Here is a 25217-nt window from a genome sequence, read left to right as displayed (position 1 = left end):
ACCGTTTCCTACGCCGATGACTGCACAATAATGGCCACAGGCCCAGGCCCAAAGATCGATGAGCTATGCAATAAAATAAACGGCTACCTCCCTGATCTCTCCAGTTTTTTCGCCTCGCGAAACCTGGCATTATCACCGACTAAATCTTCCGCGACCTTATTTATAACATGGACGTCCCAAATGTCGACCATTTTGAACATCCACGTCAATGGCACTCCGCTACCGACTGTCCAACACCCCAAAATCTTGGGTGTGACGTTTGATCAGGATCTACATTTTGGTCAGCACGCAGCCGCAATTGTTCCTAGAATTCAGAGCCGTAACAAAATCCTCAAATCCCTCGCTGGCAGTACCTGGGGAAAAGATAAAGAAACGCTCATGACTACATACAAAGCAATTAGCCAGCCGATTGCGTGCTACGCGCCACCCATATGGTCGCCTAGCCTAAAAATTACCCACTGGAAGAAGCTACAGGCCTGCCAAAATACTGCTCTCAGAATTGCCACGGGCTGTCTTCTTATGTCCCCAGAACACCATCTGCAAAATGAGGCGAGAATACTCCCCATCAGGGAGAGAAATGAGATGCTGACCAAACAGTTCCTGTTGAATACCCAGAAACCTGAGCATCCCAACAGACATCTGATTGATGAACCAGCACCGCATAAGGGCTTAAGGAGTCATCTCCGTAAACATTTTGAGGAAATACGGCACCTGAGAACCTAGCCGTATGAAGCGAAAAAACACAAGCAGGTCCTTGGTGAACTCCATAAACAGGCGTCGGACCTTTATGCCGGAATTGCCCGGTGAATCCAGTATTTAAAGAAAAGTATCCAAAACTCGCGGAAGAGGAACGCATACTCCCCAGGGAAACGCGAGTCTCTCTAGCTCAACTTCTATCTTGATACTGTAACAGGTTAAACTCTTACCTATCCAGAATCAACCCCGACATACAAAATGTATGCCCCGCTTGCAATGTGTCCCCACATGACACCAATCATCTCTTTAATTGTAATGCGGAACCAACGCCTCTAACACCCCTTTCCTTATGGTCCACCCCTGTTGAAACGGCAAGTTTCCTTGGAATCCCGTTAGAGGATATTGATGACAATTTGTGATCGGTCGCGGCTGTTTGGTGGTGCGAAGCATTGCTACAACAACAACAACAACAACGCTTGAAGCCACTTTTCTGCCCCATTTCAAGGCAAATTTGCCACTAGCCCCTCATCACCATGGCTTTAGAAAACAACACAGCACTACCACCGCGCGAACGAAATACCATTAGCACCCAGATAAAGTGCGGTTTAAATCGCGCGCCCGATATGGTCGCCAAGCATAAAGATTACCCATTGGAAGAAGCTACAGGCCTGCCAAAATACTGCCTTTAGAACCGCGATGAGTTGTCTCCTTATGTCCCCAGAACACCATCTACATAATGAGGCGAGAATACTCCCAATAAGGGAAAGAAATGAAATGCTAACCAAACAGTTCCTGTTGAATACCCAGAAACCTGGGCATTCCAAAAAACTTCTGGTTGATGAGCCCGCACCGCCCAGGGGCTTAAGGAGTCACCTCCGTAAGCACTATGAGGAAATACGGCACATGAGAACACAGCCGTATGAAGCCAAAAAACATAAGCAAGTCCTTGGTGAACTCCATAAACAGGCGTCGGACCTCTATGTCAGGAATTTGCCCGGTGAATCCAGTGCTCAAAGAGCAATACCCTAAACTTGCGGAAGAGGAACGCACACTCCCTTGGGAAACGCGAGTCACTCTAACCCAACTTCGATCTGGATACTGAAACAGATTAAACTCTTACCTATCCAGAATCAACCCCGACATATAATGTGTCCCCAGATGACAGCAACCATATCTTCAATTGCGATGTGGAACCAACGTCTATAACACCTCTCTCATTATGGTCCACCCCTGTTGGAACAGCAAGTTTTCTCGGACTCCTGTTAAAGGAAATTGATGACAATTTGTGATTGGTCAGATCTATTGGATGGGACGAACCACTGCTACAACAACAACAACAATCGGCAAAGCAACAGCCGAACGGCGAGGTGGTAGCAATGGCAACAACAGGGCGTCGGGCGCGGCAGGGCTGGGTGCGGATTTGTACCAGCCGGAACTCCGTAGGCTGATCCTGGCGGCACAGCGGTAACCCCTTTAGCTGGTGAATCAGTATACGGCCGCAGTCGGGGCGAAGGGGAAATGGTCGGGTGGTCATAAGGAGGCGAGCCCCCTATCGCTTAGCTTAGGCACAGACGAGATAACCTTAAAGGCGCAATCCATCGCCCCCGCAAGCTGAGGGTGACCCGTTCCATGACGGCGCACCTTTCCACTCCGGTGGTAAGATTGTCTAACTCGCTGGTTAGCTAGTGCCGACTCGCTAGCTGGACACCACCGCCTCCATGCCTGCGCGAAGGCAGGGCTGGACGCAGACTTGTACCCGCCGGAAGTTCGTAGGCCAATCCGTGGGTTGAGGGGAAGCGCACCTCGACGGCACAGCGGTAGCCTCTTTAGCCGACGAATCACTCTACTGCCGGAGCCTAGACTGAGGGGAAGGGGTCGGTTGGCCGAAAGACAGCGAGTCCCCCTCTCTTAGCCGGGAAACGGACGAGAAAATCATAAAGGCGCGATGCGTGACCCACGCAAGCGAAGGGTAACCAGTGCCGTGGCGGCACTCCCCTTTCCCTCTGGGAGTGGGATTGGCGTGTTGGCTGAGTATCGTCCGTCCCGTGTTCGCACACTAAAATAAGGTGCCAAGGGAGCGGTGCACCAGCTCTGTCCTTGCCGGTTCGTAGGCTGCGGGGAGGATCTGGGCCCGAAGGCACCACGCAACGCAGCTGTAGAACCGGGTCAGCTGGAGCCCTGGCTGAGGGGAAGGGGTAGCCATAAGGCCGCGATCACCCCTCACTTATCTTGGACACGGCGAGAAAACCATAAAGGCGCGACCCGTTGTCCCCGCAAGCAAAGGGTGACCCGTGCTAAGGCAGCACCCCTTCCTCTCAGCTAGTCAGGAGGAGTGATTGGGCTGCTTTTAATAAAGCAAACACTTCCTCTGATTAACCTGCGAGGAATGAAGTGCCTCTTTATGATGTGCTTCTGTTATGATGCGGGTCAGAAATGAACTGCTAATTGGGCACTTCAGTGAATTGCCATTTACTGTGGGTCGCCGTGCTATATATATATTATTGTTGTCGCCAAATGCCACTCGAATGCATTAGTATGTAACTATTGCTGTTGGCTACCTGTTAATATACTATGTATGTATACTCTCAGGCGTAGGCGAAAAAGGGTTACAGTAGGGGTCGTACTTTTGTAACGCTACATTACAGTCCTCCTCCCACTGCGGTTGACGGAAAGCTGCTGTTAGGCTAAAAAGAGTATCACGCAAGGCCTGGTCCAGCGGTTATATATATGCCGTTATGCCGGCTTTGCCAGTGTGTATGCGCGCATGGGTTTATTAATATTTTTATTTTTTCTCAAAAATATGCAGAGTCATTCCACTTATATATAACAAAGATAATGTTTACATTTCAGGTTTAATAAACTTTTACGACGCAAAAGTAATTAATTTCATTGCTCTTAAAAATAACAGAGTATTTTAATAATTGAATTTAATTCGAACCGTGAATCACATGGTGAAACAGCAGTTGCCTTTAACCAATAGGCTATCCTGCTGGTAATTGCTTTCATACTTAATTCAGTTTTTCTCATTTCTACACTAACAACACAATTGAGGCATTTTGTCTCTATATTAATTTGTGTGCCATGTAGATTTATTTTTGTAAAGTTCTTCTTCGTTGCGAATGAGAAGCTTCGAAAACTCGGGCTCAGTTTTACATATTTGTATGTTTGTTTAATGGTGTGTTCAGTTTATACTTATATTTAAGAATTCATGAGCTTAACACCGGCTTATAATAATTGAATTTCAATTATTATGTTTTCTAATGAGAAATGAGAAAAACTGAGTAAAGCATGAAAACAATTACCAGCAGGATAGCCTATTGGTTAAAGGCAACTGCTGTTTCACCATGTGATTCACGGTTCGAATACCGGTGAAACCTTTGATAATATTACAAAATTGCCTGATGATGATTACGTTGGCGGTTTTCGAAATGGTTCCATCGCAATATGCCAGTAAATGTTTCTTTCTTTTCAGTTTCTCTTAGAAAACATAATAATTGAAATTCAATTATTATAAGCCGGTGTTAAGCTCATGAATTCTTAAATATAAGTATAAACTGAACATACCATTAAACAAACATACATAAATATGTAAAACTGAGCCCGAGTTTACAAAGCTTCTCATTCGCAACGAAGAAGAACTTTACAAAAACAAATCTACATGGCACACAAATTAATATAGAGACAAAATGCCTCAATTGTGTTGTTAGTGTAGAAATGAGAAAAACTGAATTAATTATGAAAACAATTACCAGCAGGATAGCCTATTGGTTAAAGGCAACTGCTGTTTCACCATGTGATTCACGGTTCGAATCCCGGTGAAACCTTTGATAACATTACAAAATTGCCTGATGATGATTACGTTTGCGGTTTTCGAAATGGTTCCATCGCAATATGCCAGTAAATGTTTCTTTCTTTTAAGTTTCTCTTAGAAAACATAATAATTGAAATTTAATTATTATAAGCCGGTGTTAAGCTCATGAATTCTTAAATAAATAAGGAATTTTTTGATGGCTCAGCGACGATATGATCATTATCTAACATTACAACCAAAAACTATAGCGCGCTATGTGCTTTTATGAGATCCTGAAAGCGGAAGTATAGAGTTTAAAGTAAAAAGTAGGAAAGAAACAAGAATATGTTATTCGAAAAGAACGAAAAATTAAATTTTTAAGAACAAAAATATTTTGCTTTACATTATATTACCAGTTTAATCTCCTTGACTTTCGTTATTTTATTACGACGTAAGCTTTCTTGAAGGTGCTTGCTGGATTCATTACACATCTCTATTACATTTTTCCAATCAGATTTTGATGAGCTGGCGTCGGATCTAGAAAATAAATCGTTTTTAATACGTAGGATAAAAGGGGGAGGCTTCGACAGATTAAGGCACAATACTATTTTTAGAGGAACTGGAGTAAAAAGTAGATATTTTCTTTAATATTTATGGATTCTATGCATGTTTATGACACTCTCAACTTGTCGTTAGTTTTCTTGTCTACCTTTTTTCAACCTTTTAATCTGAAAACTATCACGAGAATATATGACGAAACCTACCACTTTCAGGGAGGCTTCGTCAGCTCTATGGGAGCCTTCGACAGCGGTAGCCTTATGACACTCGCAACTTGTCGTTAGTTTTCTTATCTACCATATTTCAACCTTTTAATCAATAAAAAGATGATAAAAAAATTTTAAGGACTACCTTTATATAAATGGACCAAAAAATAGAAGAGCAATTTTTCCTTTAATACAGACATAGTCCTGTTGAATTTTGACTAAAAGACTTTAACAATAGCTCTTGTAAAAGAATTTTGGGATTTAAAATTATAAAGGCGGAGCGCACTCTTTCAATTTAAGGCAAACCATGTACTTGGGATTAACTAATTGATTATTTAAAATATAAACACGCACTCTACATTTATAATTTTAAATCCCAAATTTTTTTTACAAGAGCTATTGTTAAAGTTTTTAGTCAAAATTCAACAAGACTATGTCTGTATTAAAGGAGAAATTGCCTTCTATTTTTTGGTCCATTTATATAAAGGTAGTCCTGAAAATTTTTTTATCATCTTTTTATTTTCAATTTTTTAGTACTAAATGTAATTTAATTTAATTACTTTGATTAGTAATTTAAGTAATTCCTAAGTGAAAATTCTTATCTTTATTTATTTGTTCAAAATAGCAAGATTTACTAGAATTTGTGGAATTTTCGCTAACAACACTGGCGAAAACAAAGAGTTCCACATCGCATCATAACAAGAGAATTCCATATCGCTTGTCAGCTACTTAATTTGCACAGCTGAAAATCGTGGTGAAATTCGCATATGCCTGAAAGTGTAAAAGAATCGTCGTGAAAGTCGGGTACGCCTAAAAGTATGCAAGGATGTGCATTGAGTTGGGCCTTCAACGAGGTGGAACTCTACAACGCCAGCAACACTCAGGCGCTAGCCATGAAGGTATGGGCTAATCTTATAAATAGTTCGACTTGTGCGTTACGTAGCTGAAATGTTTTGAGCAAACATTGCACTGTCACCGAGTTTTAAACTATATTTCAGGTTTCAAGTCTCTATATATCCAGGAAGTTAGTTAAAAATCGATTGCAAGATTCCCAATTTAAAACTAGTTTTCTCAATATCTCGATCCATGCGCCACCTAGCAGAATTTGTTTGATAAAATATTACATTGTCACCGGGTTCTGACATACGGGCCAAGTTTCATGTCTCTAGCTCATCGGGAAGTTACTCGAAAATCGATCGCAAGATTCCCCCCGTTTTTAAACGATTTACATTTATCTTGACTAGCGCGCCATCTAGCGGAACTTTGTTTTCTATAAGTAGTATTGTCACCAGGCCTCTAACTAAGTGCCAAGTTTCAAGTCTCTAGGTAGCCGGGAGCTTAGTTAAAAATTTTTGTAATTATAATTTTCACAAAATGTCTGACATATTTAACAAACTGATATGTGATTGCTATAACATAAAATTACAAGTATACAAAAACCAAGTACAAACAACACCCCCTCTCAATCACATAAGTTTAGACTTCTACACAATTGTGTAAATCTTCTGTAATCCAAGGACTTCGTAAATACATCAGCTATTTGATTTTGAGTGTTAATATATTCTAATTTGACATTTCCTTTGGTAATGTGGTCACCAATGAAATGATGTTTGATGTCAGTATGAATTTTGCGTCGTGCTCCTCTTGATTTTCCCTACAAATTGGCCGGACGGGACCCACATGTTTTATGCCGACTCCGAACGGCATCTGCAAGGCAGATGAGTTTTCAGTGAAAGCTTTTCATGGCAGAAATACACCCGGAGCGCTTGCCAAACACTGCCGAGGGGCGACTCCGCTTAGAAAAATTTTCTTCTAATTGAAAAATCTTATTTCTAAAATTTTGATGTTGCTTTGCCCGGGGTTTGAACCCAGGGCATACGGTGTGGTAGGCGGAGCACGCTACCATCGCACCACGGTGGTCGCCAAATTGCGCAGTTATAATATTTAAATCGGTCAAAACACCTCGAATCCATAACCCTTTCGTAATTGCTTGACTTAAGGCAATGTATTCAGCTTCACTTGACGATGTTGCAACTATTGCTTGCTTTCGGCTTTCCCAAGATATCGGACAGCCATATACGAAAAATACAAAACCACTTACTGATTTTCTGTCTAGGTAGCATATGTCTGGACGTACACTTAACATCAGATACATTAAACTACCTAAGAGTTAACGATATGGTTTTTCATTTCGTTTTCCATTATCTAGCGACATCTGCAAACCTTTCTCCATTGGTGTTTTTGCAGGATTACAATCTGTCATTCCAAATTTTTCCAATATTCTATCAATATGGCTTCTTTGACTCATCTTGAGAACACCGCTCTTCTGCTCATAATCATTTTTTGTCCCAAGATAGTATCGTAAGGGTCCACAATCAGACATCTTAAAAAATTTGCCAAGCTCTTTTTTCAGTCGTTCAATTACTTCCAGAAATGAGTATGTCATCAACATTTAAAATTAGATATAATACTTTAGTACCAGACATTTTAAAATACAAACAGTAATCATGCTTAAAATGTTCGAAACCATTTGCCAAACAAAAATGAATTAAATTTCTCGTTCCAACATTTAGGACTTTGCTTTAAACCATAAAGCGATTTTCGGATTTTACATACCAATCCCTCCGATGCTCCCAAAACTTCGGGAACTGCCTTAAAAATTTCTTCTTTTAAAGTGCCGTACAAAAATGCTGTTTTTACATCTAGTTGGTGTAAATAGTAACATGTTTGCACACTGATCGTCAACACAATGCGGACTGTTGTCATCTTTGCCACAGGAGCGTATGTTTCCTCGTAATCAACACCAGCCTTCTGTAAGAAACCTTTCGCAACCAATCTCGCTTTGTGACGCACTGGATTTCCATCAGCATCCTCCTTCACACGAAAGATCCATTTTGATTTTAGTAACTTAACATTAGGTGGATGTGGAACTAATTCCCAAACACGGTTTTCATTCATTGAGTTTAGTTCTTCATTGATAGCCTTCATCCACAATTCCTTGTCAGACCTATTTTCGATATCTGCGTATGTAAGTGATTCACATGGTGCATCCAAAATTGCTAAATACCCAGAAATATATTGCATAAATCTATTTTTGATTCTCTCACTTCGGCGAGGCTGCGATTCGTATTCTTGAATATTGGAAGTACCATTTTCACTATCATAAGAAGATTCACGAACATCAGAATCTTCCACATCATCTTCAGGACAGCCACTCCTGTCATCTCTATCGTGATTTTCGTTAATTTTGTCAGGAGAGCAATCAGCATAAATTTCACCTTCCTCCCCTCTCGCTGATGACGTACGTCAATGAGCAAATAGTTCCTGTCCTCATCACATGATTTGTTTGTTCGTTAAAAACGTCCCTTGCTATTACAATTTTTTCTTTATTTATATCCCACAGTCTATAATCGTTAGGATCATACCCCATCACAGCAACCTCAATGAATTTAATATCGAGTTTCTTCCGTTTTTGTTGAGGGATCCATGGAAATGCCTTGCATCCGAAAACCCTTAAGCGCCAAATACACGACACAAACATTTCCGCGAACATTCCCGTTATGTCATGTTTCTGCGACCTTTTCTGTCGTGTATGGTGGTGTTTGCCAGTTCGCGCAAATGTTGGCCAAAAATCAAAATATTTTAATTTTTGGCGAACATTTGCGCGAACTGTTCGTGCGTGTATGGCCAAATAGCTCATAATCGTAGTAATTTCTGAACGGAACAGACGTGCGCGGAAAAGTAAAATGGACAATAAAAAATTTCTGAGTGAATTTATTGAAATGTATAAATCTTGCCACAAAGAATACAGTTATAAAAAAAATAAGTAGTTTGCGGGCGCAATAACGGCGTGAATGAAAAAAAAGAGAGATAGTTTGAAGTCTGGTGCTGGTGCTGAGGATGAATATGTTCCTACTCGTTGGTGCTATGATTTGCTATGCTTTTTTATTCAATTTTAATCAATAAATAATTACTTTAATAAAATCTTTCAATTGACTTATTAGGGCATCACAAGTCTCTGTAACTATTTTCCCAATCGTTTGGGGCGCAATTGCTGTCAAAAATTTTAAGTCTTCAAAGCTATTGCCACTAGCTAGAAAGCGCAAAGTTAAAGCAAGGCGGTGATGAGGGGGAATCGCTTCTCTCATTATTGTATCCCTTTTCGTTATGAGTGGCAATATTTTTTGTAAAAGTTGGTCAAATGTTGCCTTGCTTATACGGACGTAATTTTTAAAATCATTTTGTGACGTGAATTCCAGTTCTTCAATAAGCTCACTTTGTCCAAGAACTGCTCGTTTTTTAAACCATTCTTTGCACCAAATTCTTTTTTTGCGATCTTCTCTCTTTTTTTACGCTTAATTGCCACAGCGAGCAATATTGCTGCAGCACAATTGTTGTCCGTATTCATCGCTGTCTGAAAGAGAACTAATGTTCGGCCAAAAGTTCGTATGGTGTATGGCCAAAGCTGCGAACAAGATTGCGGAATGTTCGCGGAAATGTTCGTGTCGTGTATTTGGCGCTTTAGTTTGGATACATGGGGCTTTTGATTGTACCATAATCCAGCGGGGGTTTTTTTTTTTAAATAAAGACTTCGACAAGGATTTCTATTTAGAATATAATTTGCGACAAGCGCTGCTTCGCCCCAAAACATCTTTGGTTTAACGCTTTCGATTAGCATGGCCCTTATTTTTTCAACAAGTGTTCTATTGAATCGTTTAGCGACCCCATTTTGCTGTGGCGAATAAGCTATAGTGCATTGAATTTGAATCCCCTTCTGTTTCAAGAAAGATATAGCTTGTTTAGACATATACTCACGCCCTTGGTCGACAGTTATCATTGCAATAGAGATATGCATAGACGATACGATAGCTTTGCGAAATGTCTAAAATCGTCTATGAAACTTACAAAATATTTGTACCCATTCCATGTCATCGGATAAAAAGCACCACATATATCTATATCTGTATGAATCCTTTCTAGCAAACGTGATGATGTTGGACGACTACCGTTAAATGGACTTCGGCACTGCTTTCCTTGAATACATACATCACAGACACCAACAGGCACATATGTTTCCAAGCCACGAACCCTTTGATTTTGAACAAGATCTTGAACTAAACTATCACTTACGTGACCCATTCGTTTATGCCACAAGTTACTTTCATCAATTTTACTCAAATGAGACTCCCTTTTACAATCCAGCTGCATTTCATACAGATTTCCATTTTTATATGCCTTCAGTATTGTTACGCCTCCCTCTTGAAAAAACGCGACATCACCAGAAAATGTTATTGTTATTCCTACAGACGTTAGTTTTGGAACTGACAGTAAGCTATCTCGAAGATTTGGGACAAATAAAAATTCCTTAATGATAACAAAAACACCGTTTGACCAACCATTAATACAACCCACCGAACTAGCTTGGATACATTGATTCTCTTTTGCTACACTAATAACAACCGGATTCTGTGAATCTTCCAATGTAGAAAAACACGACTTAGAATTGCACATATGATCAGTCGCCCCAGAGTCAATCTCAAAAACAACAGTATTTCTCAAAGACTGCCTCTTAGTAGTTGATAGAAGTGAAGTCATAAAACATACTGATTTGAAGCTCGATTCCGCGCTAGTTTTGCCTTTGCGGCAATTTAACACGGCAGTCCTTTTTCATATGGCCCGCTTCTTACATCTATGGCAAACCCCAGTGAATTTCTTATATTCTCCAGAAAATGCTGTAACTTTATCAACATCACATTGCCCATCTTGCCGATCTATACGTTTAGCTTCCTCTGCTAAAAGCCGCTGCTTCACCAGACCAACATTAAGTTCTGCTTCGCTCATATTCTCAAGAGCTGTAACTACAGGATCATAAACCTCGGGTAAGGTTGCAAATAATTGCGCAACAACATCATTCTCTGTAAGAGTTGCTCCGGACGATTTGAGTTTACGTATAAGCTCATCAAAAACCAGAAAATGTTTGCGTAAATCATCACTTTTCTTCATTTTTAAATTGGCTAACTGTTTACGTACCGATGTCTGACTCGAAACAGACTTCTTCGCAACAGTGCATTCCAACGCTGCGCACATCTCTTTGGATGTTTCCTTCTCCCGAACATACTTCAGGTATTCATCAGCAATTAAGCTGACCAAAACTGATTTCGCTTTCTTATCCTTTTTGCAGAACTGCTCTGCCAAGTTCCGCTCTGCCGGAGGAGCCTCCTTTATGACTTCAAGAAAGCCCAGTGCATCTAAATGTAGTTGCACGCGAAAACTCCAGTTTTCAAAGTTTTTACCATGAAATTGCAAGATTCCATGTGATGAGTCTTTCTTGCTATCGCCCATAACGTTTTTTAATTATATAATATCGAATAATAGTTATAATTTTGTTCGATACAAAGTTCAGAAATGAATAATTATAATTTTCACGAAATGTCTGACATATTTAACAAACTGATATGTGATTGCTATAACATAAAATTACAAGTATATAAAAACCAAGTACAAACAACAAAAATGGATTGAAAGATTCCCAAATTAAAGTTTGTTTTCTTACTATCTCGATCCGCGTGCCACCTAGCGATTTTTTTATCAGATGTTGCATTGTCAGCGGGTTCTGACCCACGACCCAAGTTTCAAGTCTCTAGCTCACCGGCAAGTCACTCAAAAATGAATCGCAAAATTCCCCTCGTTTTTCAGGGATTTGTAGTTATCTCAATTAGCACACCACCCTAGTGTAACTTTGTTTTCTATAAATTGTATTGTCACCGGGTCTCGAATTATGTGCTAAGTTACAAGTCTCTAGGTAACCGGAAATTTAATGAAAAATGGATTGAAAGATTCCCAAATTAAAATTAATGTCCTAATATCTCGATCCATGCGCCACCTAGCGGAATTTTTTGATAAAATATTGCATTGTCACCGGGTTCATACTTACGGCTCAAGTTTCATATCTCTTTAGCTCACCGGGAAGTTACTCAAAAATCGATTACAAGATTCCCCCCGTTTTCAGGGATTTATACTTGTCTCAATTAGCATGCCACCTAGCGTTGTTTTCTATAAATCGCATTGTCACGGGGTCTCGAACTATGTGCTACTTACAATTCTCTAGGTAACCGGGAAGTTAGTTAAAAATGGATTAAAGATCCCCAAATTAAAATTAATTTCGTAATATCCCGCTCCATGCGCCACCTAGCGGAATTTTTTTGATAAAATATTGCATTGTCACGGGGTTCGGACTCACAGCTAAAGTTTCATATCTCCAGCTTACCGGGAAGTTGCTCAAAAATCGATTGCAAGATTACCCCCGTTTTTCAAGGATTGTATTGTCACCGGGTCTCGAACTATGTGCTAAGCTACAAGTTTCTAGGTAACCGGGAAGTTAGTTAAAAATGGATTAAAAGATTCCCAAATTAAAATTAATTTTCGTAATATCTCGATCCATGCGCCCCTAGCGGCATTTTTTTTTTGATCAAATGTTGCATTGTCACCGGGTTCTGACCCACGGAATTAAATAAATAAATAAAATGTGCGCACAAAGAAATGACTAGTAATTTAGATTGATATTATTGACAGGTTGACTTAGGACATTCTTTTTAACAGCTGACGACATAGCACATTTACACATCATTGCCCACAGCACGCATAAATGAAAAATTAAAATATTTTTTTTTGTGATCGATGTATTTTGAATTCAGTTTTAAAACTGCATTAAAATAAAAATTTTCAAAAAAGTGACTTAGCACATTTTCACATTAAGCTAACGATAAATTATAATATATTAAAAACTAGCGGACCCCGTTGCACTTCGTAGCAACCAACCAAAAAAAGAAATGAAAGATTATACATTTTTTTTATGAAATGAATGCATTGTATTTCAAAATTATCAATGTCAATCCAAAACATTTGGATATACAATATTTTTAGTTTGCCCATTGGAATCGAGCACAAACAAACAATTTGGAGTTCCAACTCTTGAGCACGTATAGCTGTCCATGTGAAAAGCACGGCTCCTCCAAATTTAATCCGCATATTTGAAGCGTTTGTCCTTGTGCCTTATTGATGGACATGACAAATGATAGACGCACTGGGAATTGCAAACGCTTAAATTCAAATGGCATGTATGTTGGAATCCGTGGTATGAGTAAAATTTCATTTTTCGCTGTTCCGGTCAATATTGTCGCTTCAATTAAATTCGGCATCAATTTTTTTACTACTAAGCTTGTGCCATTGCACAGTTTTGGTGCATTTAAATTCCGCAGTAAAATAATTGATGAGCCAACCTTTAAATTTAAATAATGCGGTGGCATATCAGGTGGTTCCAATGAGTTCAAAAATTCCATTGGATAATTCACTGCATCATCTGCATTGATTGCGCTATCAACAGATTTATATGATGTCACTGCACCTGCCAATTTTTATTGAATCTGGTAATTGATTGCATTGACGTGTAAAATTTTTGGAGCCAGTATTGCGCGTTCTCTCAACCAATTGTGATTCCTGTAATTTTGAACAATATTTGGAAACACACTTTCAATCAACTCTTCTGTTGATTGGAGAATGGTACAGAAATTGTTCGGCAATGTAATCAATCCATTTGTATTATCGACTCGAACTTTTCCATTGCCAATATCTAGCAATTGCTTCGAGAACCGATCTGCAGATTGGTCGTTTTGGAATTGAACGCGCATATTTATATTCAATGTCAATTTTTGCACATGTCGCCACAGAAGAGAAGACTTTAAACATGCGCTGATCTCATCCGCCGGTGTTGATCGTGGAACCACAGGCAATATTTGTCGAAAATCCCCTGACAATAATATTAATGCACCACCAAAAATTTCTTGATTCTGACGTAGATCTTGCATTGTACGGTGTAATGCTTCCATCGATTTTTTATGCATCATTGTACATTCAACCAATAGAAAATTGCTGCTTGTTGCAAAACTTTTGCCATCGCAGAATTTCTTGAAATATTGCACGTGGGATGTTCAATCACCTGTTAATTTGAAAATAATTACATTTTAATTAATATCGATTAAATTTTGAAGTGATCAATCAATAAATATAAGCATACCTGCACATTCAACGGCAATTTTAATGCAGAGTGCACTGTTCGTCCACCATCGAATAGAGTAGCAGCGATTCCCGACGAAGCAAGTGCCAATGCAATTTTTCGTTGCGATCGAATGGCTGAAAAAATGAGTGATATTACAAATGTTTTTCCCGTACCACCAGGCGCATGCAAAAAATATAATCCACCAACTTAATTTTGTCATGCTTGGATGATGGTATCATAGACATGTTTTTGATGGTCATTTAATTTAGGAACATTCAAATTCACAAATGTTTGCAATTCATTGGGATCATACTGTTGTTCACGGTGCAATTCTCGATCAAATAAATTATGCATTGGACGATTGGGTGGTGAAAAACCTAATTGCCCTAATCCTTTATTTGCAATCGTAAGGCACATATCTTCAATCGCTATCAATGTCTCATTATACATTTCCATTGAAATCAGCAAATCAGTGTTTCTTGTGTGATGAGGCATTCTAATCATATAGTCTTCTGCCATAATAATCAAGACGATTTGATCGAAAACACGTTGACACGATTATGGCATATAAGATACGTATTTGATGTGGAGAAGAAGCAATCGATGCATCGTGAAGCCTTAAATCCCAATGCTCATCATTTTCAAGCAAACCTAATTGCTCGCATGCTTCACGATACGTCATACATAAATGACCACTCACTCTTCGCAAATGTTAAAATGAACGTGGCCCAACAACATTTACTAACAACAATCGCAAATAATAACATTCTGCATTGTTTGGATGAACTGTGTACAATCTTCCCATGGTATCTGCAAAAAAAACACCCAGATAGCCATCAAGAGGTGTTCCTTGTTTACGCCGTTGCCATTTCTTTGCAGTCCAAGTGAAATAATGCGTTACATCTGAATACAGCAACGTTTTGGCAAAGTTATGAGTTGATTGCAGCTCAGGGCCACATTAATGCACTCGAAGCCAGCGCAGTCGCCACTGACTTAATAATTACTGGCGTCCCACATTCAGCAAGTGAGTGCTTACCTGAGCTATTTTCGAAGATCTGCAGAGTAACTGATAGCAAAGCACCACCATTGCGCGATGCGTTCCGATTGCGAAACAGTGGGAATAATAATAAACAAACCAAGCCCAACACTTCCCCTCCCATTGTTATAAAGTTGTTCTCTGCACCTGACCGCAATCAGTTGCTAAAATCGGTTTCTGTATTTTGTAAGTCTAAAAAGAGATCACTGACGCCCTCTGACATTGATTTGCTGGGCTATGGGACGGTGAATATTCATGAAAGTTTGCCTAGGAGATTGCGGGAGGTGATGACGCGTGCATCTGAGCTTAGGCGGCAAAAAAAGTTAGCGTCGGCGTTTTCCAATCGAGGCAGAGTATTTGTTCGGCTTAAGAGTGACGAAGAGCCCAAATTGGTTGGCAGCATCGCCGAGGTGGATGCTGTTGTTGGTACATGAGCGCATTTATAATATGAAACAAATAATTTTTAGAATGTTTATGTATATGTATATGTTAAACTTAAGCTCTGCCTTTCAATTTAATCTATGCTGTGAACTTTTCTCTTTATGCTCAATTATTTTAACACCTCTCTGAAGTTGGCAAGACAACTTTTACGTGGAAAAAAATTACCTATTGGCAAAATTGCCGTGAATTTGCCGTAATTTATCCGTGAAACAAAAAAATTTGCCGTGGCCATATTTTTGAAAATAAAGGGTGGCACGCCAACTTCACGTGAAGTTAGCGTGCCACCCTCAGAAAACCACCTTAAAGGCCAGCTAGGAAAATAATTCTTGCACACGAATTTGCCGTAAATTTGCCGTAGATAAGTGGCATATTTTATAAATTCGAAAAAAATAATTTCAAATTTTTTTATGGTGCACCGCCAACTTCACGTGAAGTTAGCGTGCCACCCTCAGAAAACCACCTTAGAGGCCAGCTAGGAAAATAATTCTTGCACACGAATTTGCCGTAAATTTGCCGTAGATAAGTGGCATATTTTATAAATTCGAAAAAGATAATTTCAAATTTTTTTTATGGTGCACCGCCAACTTCACGTGAAGTTAGCGTGCCACCCTCAGAAAACCACCTTAGAGTCGAGCTAGGAAAATATTTCTTGCACACGAATTTGCCGTAAATTTGCCGTAGATAAGTGGCATATTTTATAAATTCGAAAAAAAAAATTTCAAATTTTTTTTATGGTGCACCGCCAACTTCACGTGAAGTTAGCGTGCCACCCTCAGAAAACCACCTTAGAGTCGAGCTAGGAAAATAATTCTTGCACACGAATTTGCCGTAAATTTGCCGTAGATAAGTGGCATATTTTATAAATTCGAAAAAAATAATTTCAAATTTGTTTATGGTGCACCGCCAACTTCACGTGAAGTTAGCGTGCCACCCTCAGAAAACCACCTTAGAGGCCAGCTAGGAAAATAATTCTTGCACACGAATTTGCCGTAAATTTGCCGTAGATAAGTGGCATATTTTATAAATTCGAAAAAAATAATTTCAAATTTTTTTATGGTGCACCGCCAACTTCACGTGAAGTTAGCGTGGCACCCTCAGAAAACCACCTTAGAGGCCAGCTAGGAAAATAATTCTTGCACACGAATTTGCCGTAGATAAGTGGCATAGTTTATAAATTCGAAAAAAAAGAATTTCAAATTTTTTTTATGGTGCACCGCCAACTTCACGTGAAGTTAGCGTGCCACCCTCAGAAAACCACCTGAGAGGCCAGCTAAGAAAATAATTCTTGCAAACGAATTTGCCGTAGATAAGTGGCATATTATATAAATTCGAAAAAAAAAAAATTCAAATTTTTTTATGGTGCACCGCCAACTTCACGTGAAGTTAGCGTGGCACCCTCAGAAAACCACCTTAGAGGCCAGCTAGGAAAATAATTCTTGCACACGAATTTGCCGTAGATAAGTGGCATAGTTTATAAATTCGAAAAAACAAAATTTCAAATTTTTTTTATGGTGCACCGCCAACTTCACGTGAAGTTAGCGTGCCACCCTCAGAAAACCACCTGAGAGGCCAGCTAAGAAAATAATTCTTGCAAACGAATTTGCCGTAGATAAGTGGCATATTTTATAAATTCGAAAAAAAAAAATTTCAAATTTTTTTTATGGTGCACCGCCAACTTCACGTGAAGTTAGCGTGCCACCCTCAGAAAACCACCTTAGAGGCCAGCTAGGAAAATAATTCTTGCACACGAATTTGCCGTAAATTTGCCGTAGATAAGTGGCATATTTTATAAATTCGAAAAAAATAATTTCAAATATTTTTATGGTGCACCGCCAACTTCACGTGAAGTTAGCGTGGCACCCTCAGAAAACCACCTTAGAGGCCAGCTAGGAAAATAATTCTTGCAAACGAATTTGCCGTAGATAAGTGGCATATTATATAAATTCAAAAAAAAAAAAATTCAAATTTTTTTATGGTGCACCGTGTGGTAAGTGGCATATTTTATAAAAATATATAGGCGCATAGTCAAAATAAAATAGGTTTTAAATTTAGTTACAGCTTTTTGATATAATTTTCTATGAACTATCTGTCAAAAAATCTGCAGCTAAATATAAAATCTATTTTATTTTGACTATGACTATGCGCCATAGTCTTTGCATGTTCCTTCATAAACCATTCCAATAATGCCGCTTAAAATATGAGTTACATATGTACATCTGAGCAGAACTTTATGATGACGTGTGCATCACTTACGAAAGATTTTTATACTCAGTTGAGCAGAGCTCACAGAGTATATTAAGTTTGATTGGATAACGGTTGGTTGTACATATATAAAGGAATCGAGATAGATATAGACTTCCATATATCAAAATAATCAGGATCGAAAAATAATTTGATTGAGCCATGTCCGTCCGTCCGTCCGTCCGTCCGTCCGTCCGTTAACACGATAACTTGAGTAAATTTTGAGGTATCTTGATGAAATTTGGTATGTAGATTCCTGAGCACTCATCTCAGATCGCTATTTAAAATGAACGATATCGGACTATAACCACGCCCACTTTTTCGATATCGAAAATTAAAAAAAACCGAAAAAGTGCGATAATTCATTACAAAAGACAGATAAAGCGACGAAACTTGGTAGATGAGTTGAACTTATGACGCAGAATAGAAAATTAGTAAAATTTTGGACAATGGGCGTGGCACCGCCCACTTTTAAAAGAAGGTAATTTAGAAGTTTTGCAAGCTGTAATTTGGCAGTCGTTGAAGATATCATAATGAAATTTGGCAGGAACGTTACTACTATTACTACATATGTGCTAAATAAAACTTAGCAAAATCGGATGAAGAACACGCCCACTTTTTAAAAAAAAATTTTCTAAAAGTCAAATTTTAACAAAAAATTTAATATCTTTACAGTATATAAGTAAATTATGTCAACATTTAACTCCAGTAATGATATGGTGCAACAAAATACAAAAATAAAAGAAAATTTCAAAATGGGCGTGGCTCCGCCCTTTTTCATTTAATTTGTCTAGGATACTTTTAACGCCATAATTCGAACAAAAACTAACCAATCCTTTTGAAATTTGGTAGGGGCATAGATTTTATAACGTTAACTGTTTTCTGTGAAAATGGGCGAAATCGGTTGATGTCACGCCCAGTTTTTATACACAGTCGTCCGTCTGTCCTTCCGCATGTCCGTTAACACGATAACTTGAGCAAAAATCGGCATATCTTTAATGAACTTAGTTCACGTGCTTACTTGAACTCATTTTATCTTGGTATGAAAAATGAACGAAATCCGACTATGACCACGCCCACTTTTTCGATATCGAAAATTACGAAAAATGAAAAAAATGCCATAATTCTATACCAAATACGAAAAAAGGGATGAAACATGGTAAGGTAATTGGATTGTTTTATTGACGCGAAATATAACTTTAGAAAAAACTTTATAAAATGGTTGTGACACCTACCATATTAAGTAGAAGAAAATTAAAAAAGTTCTGCAGGGCGAAATAAAAAACCCTTAAAATCTTGGCAGGAATTACATATATAAATAAATTAGCGGTATCCAACAGATGATGTTCTGGGTCACCCTGGTCCACATTTTGGTCGATATCTGGAAAATGCCTTCACATATACAACTACCACCACTCACTTTTAAAACTCTCATTAACACCTTTCCTTTGATACCCATATTGTACAAACAAATTCTAGGGTCACCCCTGGTCCACCTTTATGGCGATATCTCGAAACGGCGTCCACCTATGGAACTAAGGCCCACTCCCTTTTAAAATACTCATTAACACCTTTCTTTTGATACCCATATTGTACAAACAAATTCTAGGGTCACCCCTGGTCCACCTTTATGGCGATATCTCGAAACGGCGTCCACCTATGGAACTAAGGATTACTCCCTTTTAAAATACTCATTAACACCTTTCATTTGATACCCATATCGTACAAACGCATTCTAGAGTCACCCCTGGTCCACCTTTATGGCGATATCCCGAAAAGGCGAACACCTATAGAACGAAGGCCCACTCCCTTTTAAAAATACTCATTAACACCTTTCATTTGATACCCATATCGTACAAACAAAGTCTATAGTCACCCCTGGTCCACCTTTATTGCGATACCTCGAAAAGGCGTACACCTATAGAACTAAGTCCCACGCCCTTTTAAAATACTCATTAAAACCCTTCATTTGATACCCATATTGTACAAACAAATTCTAGGGTCACCCCTGGTCCACCTTTATGGCCATATCTCGAAACGGCGTCCACCTATGGAACTAAGGATTACTCCCTTTTAAAATACTCATTAACACCTTTCATTTGATACCCATATCATACAAACGCATTCTAGAGTCACCCCTGGTCCACCTTTATGGCGATATCTCGAAAAGGCGACCACCTATACAACAACCACCACTCCCTTTTAAAACCCTCATTAATACCTTTAATTTGATACCTATATCGTACAAACACATTCTAGAGTCACCCCTGGTCCACTTTTATGGCGATATTTCGAAACGGCATCCACCTATAGAACTAAGGCCCACTCCCTTTTAAAATACTCATTAACACCATTCGTTTGATGCCCATATTGAACAAACAAATTCTAGGGTCACCCCTGCTCCACCTTTATGGCGATATCTCGAAACGGCGTCCACCTATGGAACTAAGGATTACTCCCTTTTAAAATACTCATTAACACCTTTCATTTGATACCCATATCGTACAAACGCATTCTAGAGTCACCCCTGGTCCACCTTTATGGCGATATCTCGAAAAGGCGACCACCTATACAACAACCACAACTCCCTTTTAAAACCCTCATTAATACCTTTAATTTGATACCTATATCGTACAAACACATTCTAGAGTCACCCCTGGTCCACTTTTATGGCGATATTTCGAAACGGCATCCACCTATAGAACTAAGGCCCACTCCCTTTTAAAATACTCATTAACACCATTCGTTTGATGCCCATATTGAACAAACAAATTCTAGGGTCACCCCTGGTCCACCTTTATGGCGATATCTCGAAACGGCGTCCACCTATGGAACTAAGGATTACTCCCTTTTAAAATACTCATTAACACCTTTCATTTGATACCCATATCGTACAAACGCATTCTAGAGTCACCCCTGGTCCACCTTTATGGCGATATCTCGAAAAGGCGACCACCTATACAACAACCACCACTCCCTTTTAAAACCCTCATTAATACCTTTAATTTGATACCTATATCGTACAAACACATTCTAGAGTCACCCCTGGTCCACTTTTATGGCGATATTTCGAAACGGCATCCACCTATAGAACTAAGGCCCACTCCCTTTTAAAATACTCATTAACACCATTCGTTTGATGCCCATATTGAACAAACAAATTCTAGGGTCACCCCTGGTCCACCTTTATGGCGATATCTCGAAACGGCGTCCACCTATGGAACTAAGGATTACTCCCTTTTAAAATACTCATTAACACCTTTCATTTGATACCCATATCGTACAAACGCATTCTAGAGTCACCCCTGGTCCACCTTTATGGCGATATCTCGAAAAGGCGACCACCTATACAACAACCACCACTCCCTTTTAAAACTCTCATTAATACCTATAATTTGATACCCATATCGTACAAACACATTCTAGAGTCACCCCTGGTCCACCTTTGTGGCGATATCTCGAAACGGCGTCCACCTATGGAACTAAGGATTACTCCCTTTTAAAATACTCATTAACACCTTTCATTTGATACCCATATCGTACAAACGCATTCTAGAGTCAACCCTGATCCACCTTTATGGCTATATCCCTAAATGGCGTCCACCTATAGAACTATGGCCCACTCCCTCATAAAATACTCTTTAATGCCTTTCATTTGATACACATATCATACAAACATATTCCAGGTTTTTCTCGGTTCATTTTCCTACATGGTTATTTTCCCTTATGTTGTCACCATAGCTCTCAACTGAGTATGTAATGTTCGGTTACACCCGAACTTAACCTTCCTTACTTGTTGTATTTGAGTTAGGTAGAAAGCTATGCAAATTTTCTGCATTATGCCTGCTATGGTTTTTATGCTCAAAAGAGTGTGTCAGGATGGAGCATCTGTAACGCGGGAAACACCCATACGCTAAGATAAATAGATAAAAAACAGTAGCGATCCTTTTCATCTTTTGATGCAACAGTTAAGGGTAAAAAACGCTGATGCCAATGTCTAGTATTGTACATTTGTAGAAATATTAAACAGACACCAAAAACGCCTGCGGTAGCGAACATAGTGGAATAGCCACTATGGCGCCGTCTGTCTATTCTACAAACGTCTGTCTGTTTTGTTATGTATATGCATATGCTTCGTACAGAGTCCTTGGAATGAGTGGTAATTCCCACGCAGTTGATAAGAGCTGAACAGCCTTTGGTGCAAGTATTAACACCATAAAAACAGACGCCGACGCCGCGGCGCGCCGCCTGGGTTATGTTGTTGAAATGTTTGTGGTTGTATTAGTACAGTGGTCACCAAAATGAAAACTGTGGCTGTGTGAGTAAAACTAAAATCATCTTATTGGTAGTGGTTTAGTTGTTGATGAAAAATCAATGAGGTAGAACATATGCACGAATGTTTGTTAACAAACAAAAATCAATTCGTAAATATGCTATACAAATACTACTTTATTATTTAAACAAAATAAATTGTTAACATTAAACCATGAAAACATTCTGCGCATGAGCGTTTGTTTGCAAAATACTTTTTCGCAAATGCGCAAATAATAGCCTCATCCGATGTTGCTACTCTGCTTGTTAAGAACAGAAGTAGTCCAAAACTTTAATTTTCTGGGAAAACGCAAACGAAGTTTTATTTTCCCATAGTTTTATTATAACAAGTAAGGACGGGACTGTCTTCGGCTATGCCGAAGACTTCATACCTTTCATGAATGGGGCTGAACAATAATCTTATCCCCTTCGTAATCTCCGAATAATCGGATGTATAAGATAAGAAATATCTAGTGAACAGATCTACATACCTAAACGATTTTTAAGATAAATATAAAATAAAAAATAGGTAGGTACTTTGTGTGAGGATGCAAAGTTTCAGGTTTTTTGTGGCCTGAGTGTAAAAACTATGACTACGAATCACGTATTTCAACAATATATGACGTAAACGTAACTATTTGATGAAATGTTAAGAATTTTGAAGCTTCTAGCCGTAAACAAGGGGCAAAAAAATACAGTTCATATGGGGTATATAATATATGTACCACCGATCTCTATGGTTTTTTCAGACAACAATATATGCTATACACGTAAACATTTGGTGAAATTTGACCATATCTAAACGATTTTTAAGTAAAATAGGTAGGTACTTTGTGTGAGGATGCAAAACTTCACGTTTTTTGTGGTCTACATGTAAAAACTATGACTACGAATCACGTATTTCAAAAATATATGAAGTAAAAGTAACTATTCAAGGTTCGAATCGAGCTCAAGGCCAGAACAAAAATTTTTTTCTAATTATAATTATTGTTATTTTTTAATTTTTCTAAATTTGAAAAATTGTATTTTGTGTAGCGCAGCATGCCTAAAGCGTACTGATGATGAAGACCCTTCGAAATGGATCTATCTGCGCAGCTATGGCAGGTTGTCTTAAAAAGTTTCTACTTACTATTCCAAAAACAAAATACAATTTTTCAAATTTAGAAAAATTAAAAAATAACAATAATTATCATTAGAAAAAAATTATTGTTCTGGCCTTGAGCTCGATTCGAACCTTGAATGATTTATCAATAGGCCGATAAAAACAAAAACAATTGTAAACGTAACTAATTGATGAAATTTGATGAATTTTGAAGCTTCTATCCGTAAAAAAGGGGCAAAAATGACAGTTTATATAAAGTATATAATATATATACCACCGATCTCTATGATTTTTTCAGACAACAATATATACTATATACGTAAGCAATCGGTGAAATTTGAAGCTTATAGCTGTTAAAATGGGGTAGAAATTGCGAAAAGTTTCTTATCTGAACAATCGGTTGTATGAGATATATACTATATATATAACCGATCTCTAGATTTTTTTAGACAACAATATACGCCATATACGTAAGCGTTCGGTGAAATTTGAAGCTTCTAGCTGTTAAAATGGGGCTAAAATTGCGAAAATATATATATATACTATATATACCACCATATATATACTATATATACCACCGATCTGTATGATTTTTTCAGACAACAATGTATGCTATATACGTAAGCATTCGTTGAAATTTGAAGCGTCTAGCTCTTAAAATAGAGCAGTAATTACGAAAAGTTTCTTATCTGAACAATCGGTTGTGGGGGATATATACTATATATACGACCGATCTCATCAATTTTTTCAGGCAACAATATGTGCAATATACGAAAGTATATGGTGAAGTTTGAAGTTTCAATCTGTTAAATTGAGTAAGATATTTCAAAAATCCTCTTTTTCTGAAAAATCGGTTGTATGGAGGATATATGCTATAGTGGTCCGATCCGGCCGGTTCCGACAAATGTCTAATCGGACACCCAAATACACCCGCTCACCAAATTGTATCAAGATATCTCAAAAATTGAGGGACTAGTTTGCATACAAACAGACAGACGGACATGGCTAAATCTACTCAGCTCTTCAACCTGATTATTTCGGTATACTTAATGATGGGTCTATCTATTTTCCTTTAAGGACTTACAATTTTGGGTTTCGTGACGAAATTAATATACCATTTCATTTTCATGAAAGGTATAAAAATAAGCCTTTTTGTCTTTTTAAGTATACTTTATACGTTCTCATAATCTCATCAGCCGTTTATTTAGGTATCATAAAATCTCGAAATATGAAAATTTTGTGTGTAAACCACAAGATGTCTGAAATCATCTTTTAAAAATTTCTGTTTTAGAAGGATAAATTGTTGAAATCGAACTTTTGGCATACATATAGATAAATGTCTTTCAAAAATAGAGGTTTCAATGTGAGAATGTTTTGCTTTTTACTTACATATATGCTATCGGTGTTGACGATCGGATTGTTGTAAACAACGAAAAAGCCAATTGAGCACGTGTGAAGGTCGAACATAGCTCGTTGCATAGGAAAGCAAATAACTGCTTTTGTTACAGATCTGCCTGTGACCGTTGCAATATGAAATGCTACATACATACATAATTTGTTCCTTTTTAGCAGCAGTGATTAAAAAAACAAATTACACACATGAAGTAAGCGAACATGGCAAGGTTATATGCATATGTATGTACAAAACGTACATGACCGCAACTATCCACTTAGCTGTCCTATTTGTAATACATAAGCATGAGGAGTATAGATAACATTTTCTAAGATCTGTTCCGCAGCCTTTCTCTAGTTTACGTTGTATTTTACGAAATTTTACGAAA

The 25217-nt window shown here is 38.3% G+C and overlaps 1 protein-coding gene across 3 annotated transcripts in view; it reads right to left on the bottom strand.

Annotated features, from left to right (window-relative positions):
* Positions 1-25217, bottom strand: part of SREBP (Sterol regulatory element binding protein) — an 801341-nt gene that overhangs the window by 301547 nt on the left and 474577 nt on the right. For all 3 annotated transcript variants that reach the window (XM_067756908.1, XM_067756907.1, XM_067756909.1), the window contains exon 7: positions 4900-5023. In XM_067756908.1, coding sequence (XP_067613009.1) covers positions 4900-5023 — 124 coding nt within the window. The remainder of the gene's footprint in view (positions 1-4899; positions 5024-25217) is intronic.

The sequence above is a fragment of the Eurosta solidaginis genome, chromosome 5 (assembly GCF_040869045.1).
Source record: "Eurosta solidaginis isolate ZX-2024a chromosome 5, ASM4086904v1, whole genome shotgun sequence".
In the NCBI taxonomy this organism is placed as follows: domain Eukaryota; kingdom Metazoa; phylum Arthropoda; class Insecta; order Diptera; family Tephritidae; genus Eurosta; species Eurosta solidaginis.
This window is presented reverse-complemented; position numbering and strand designations above follow the sequence as displayed.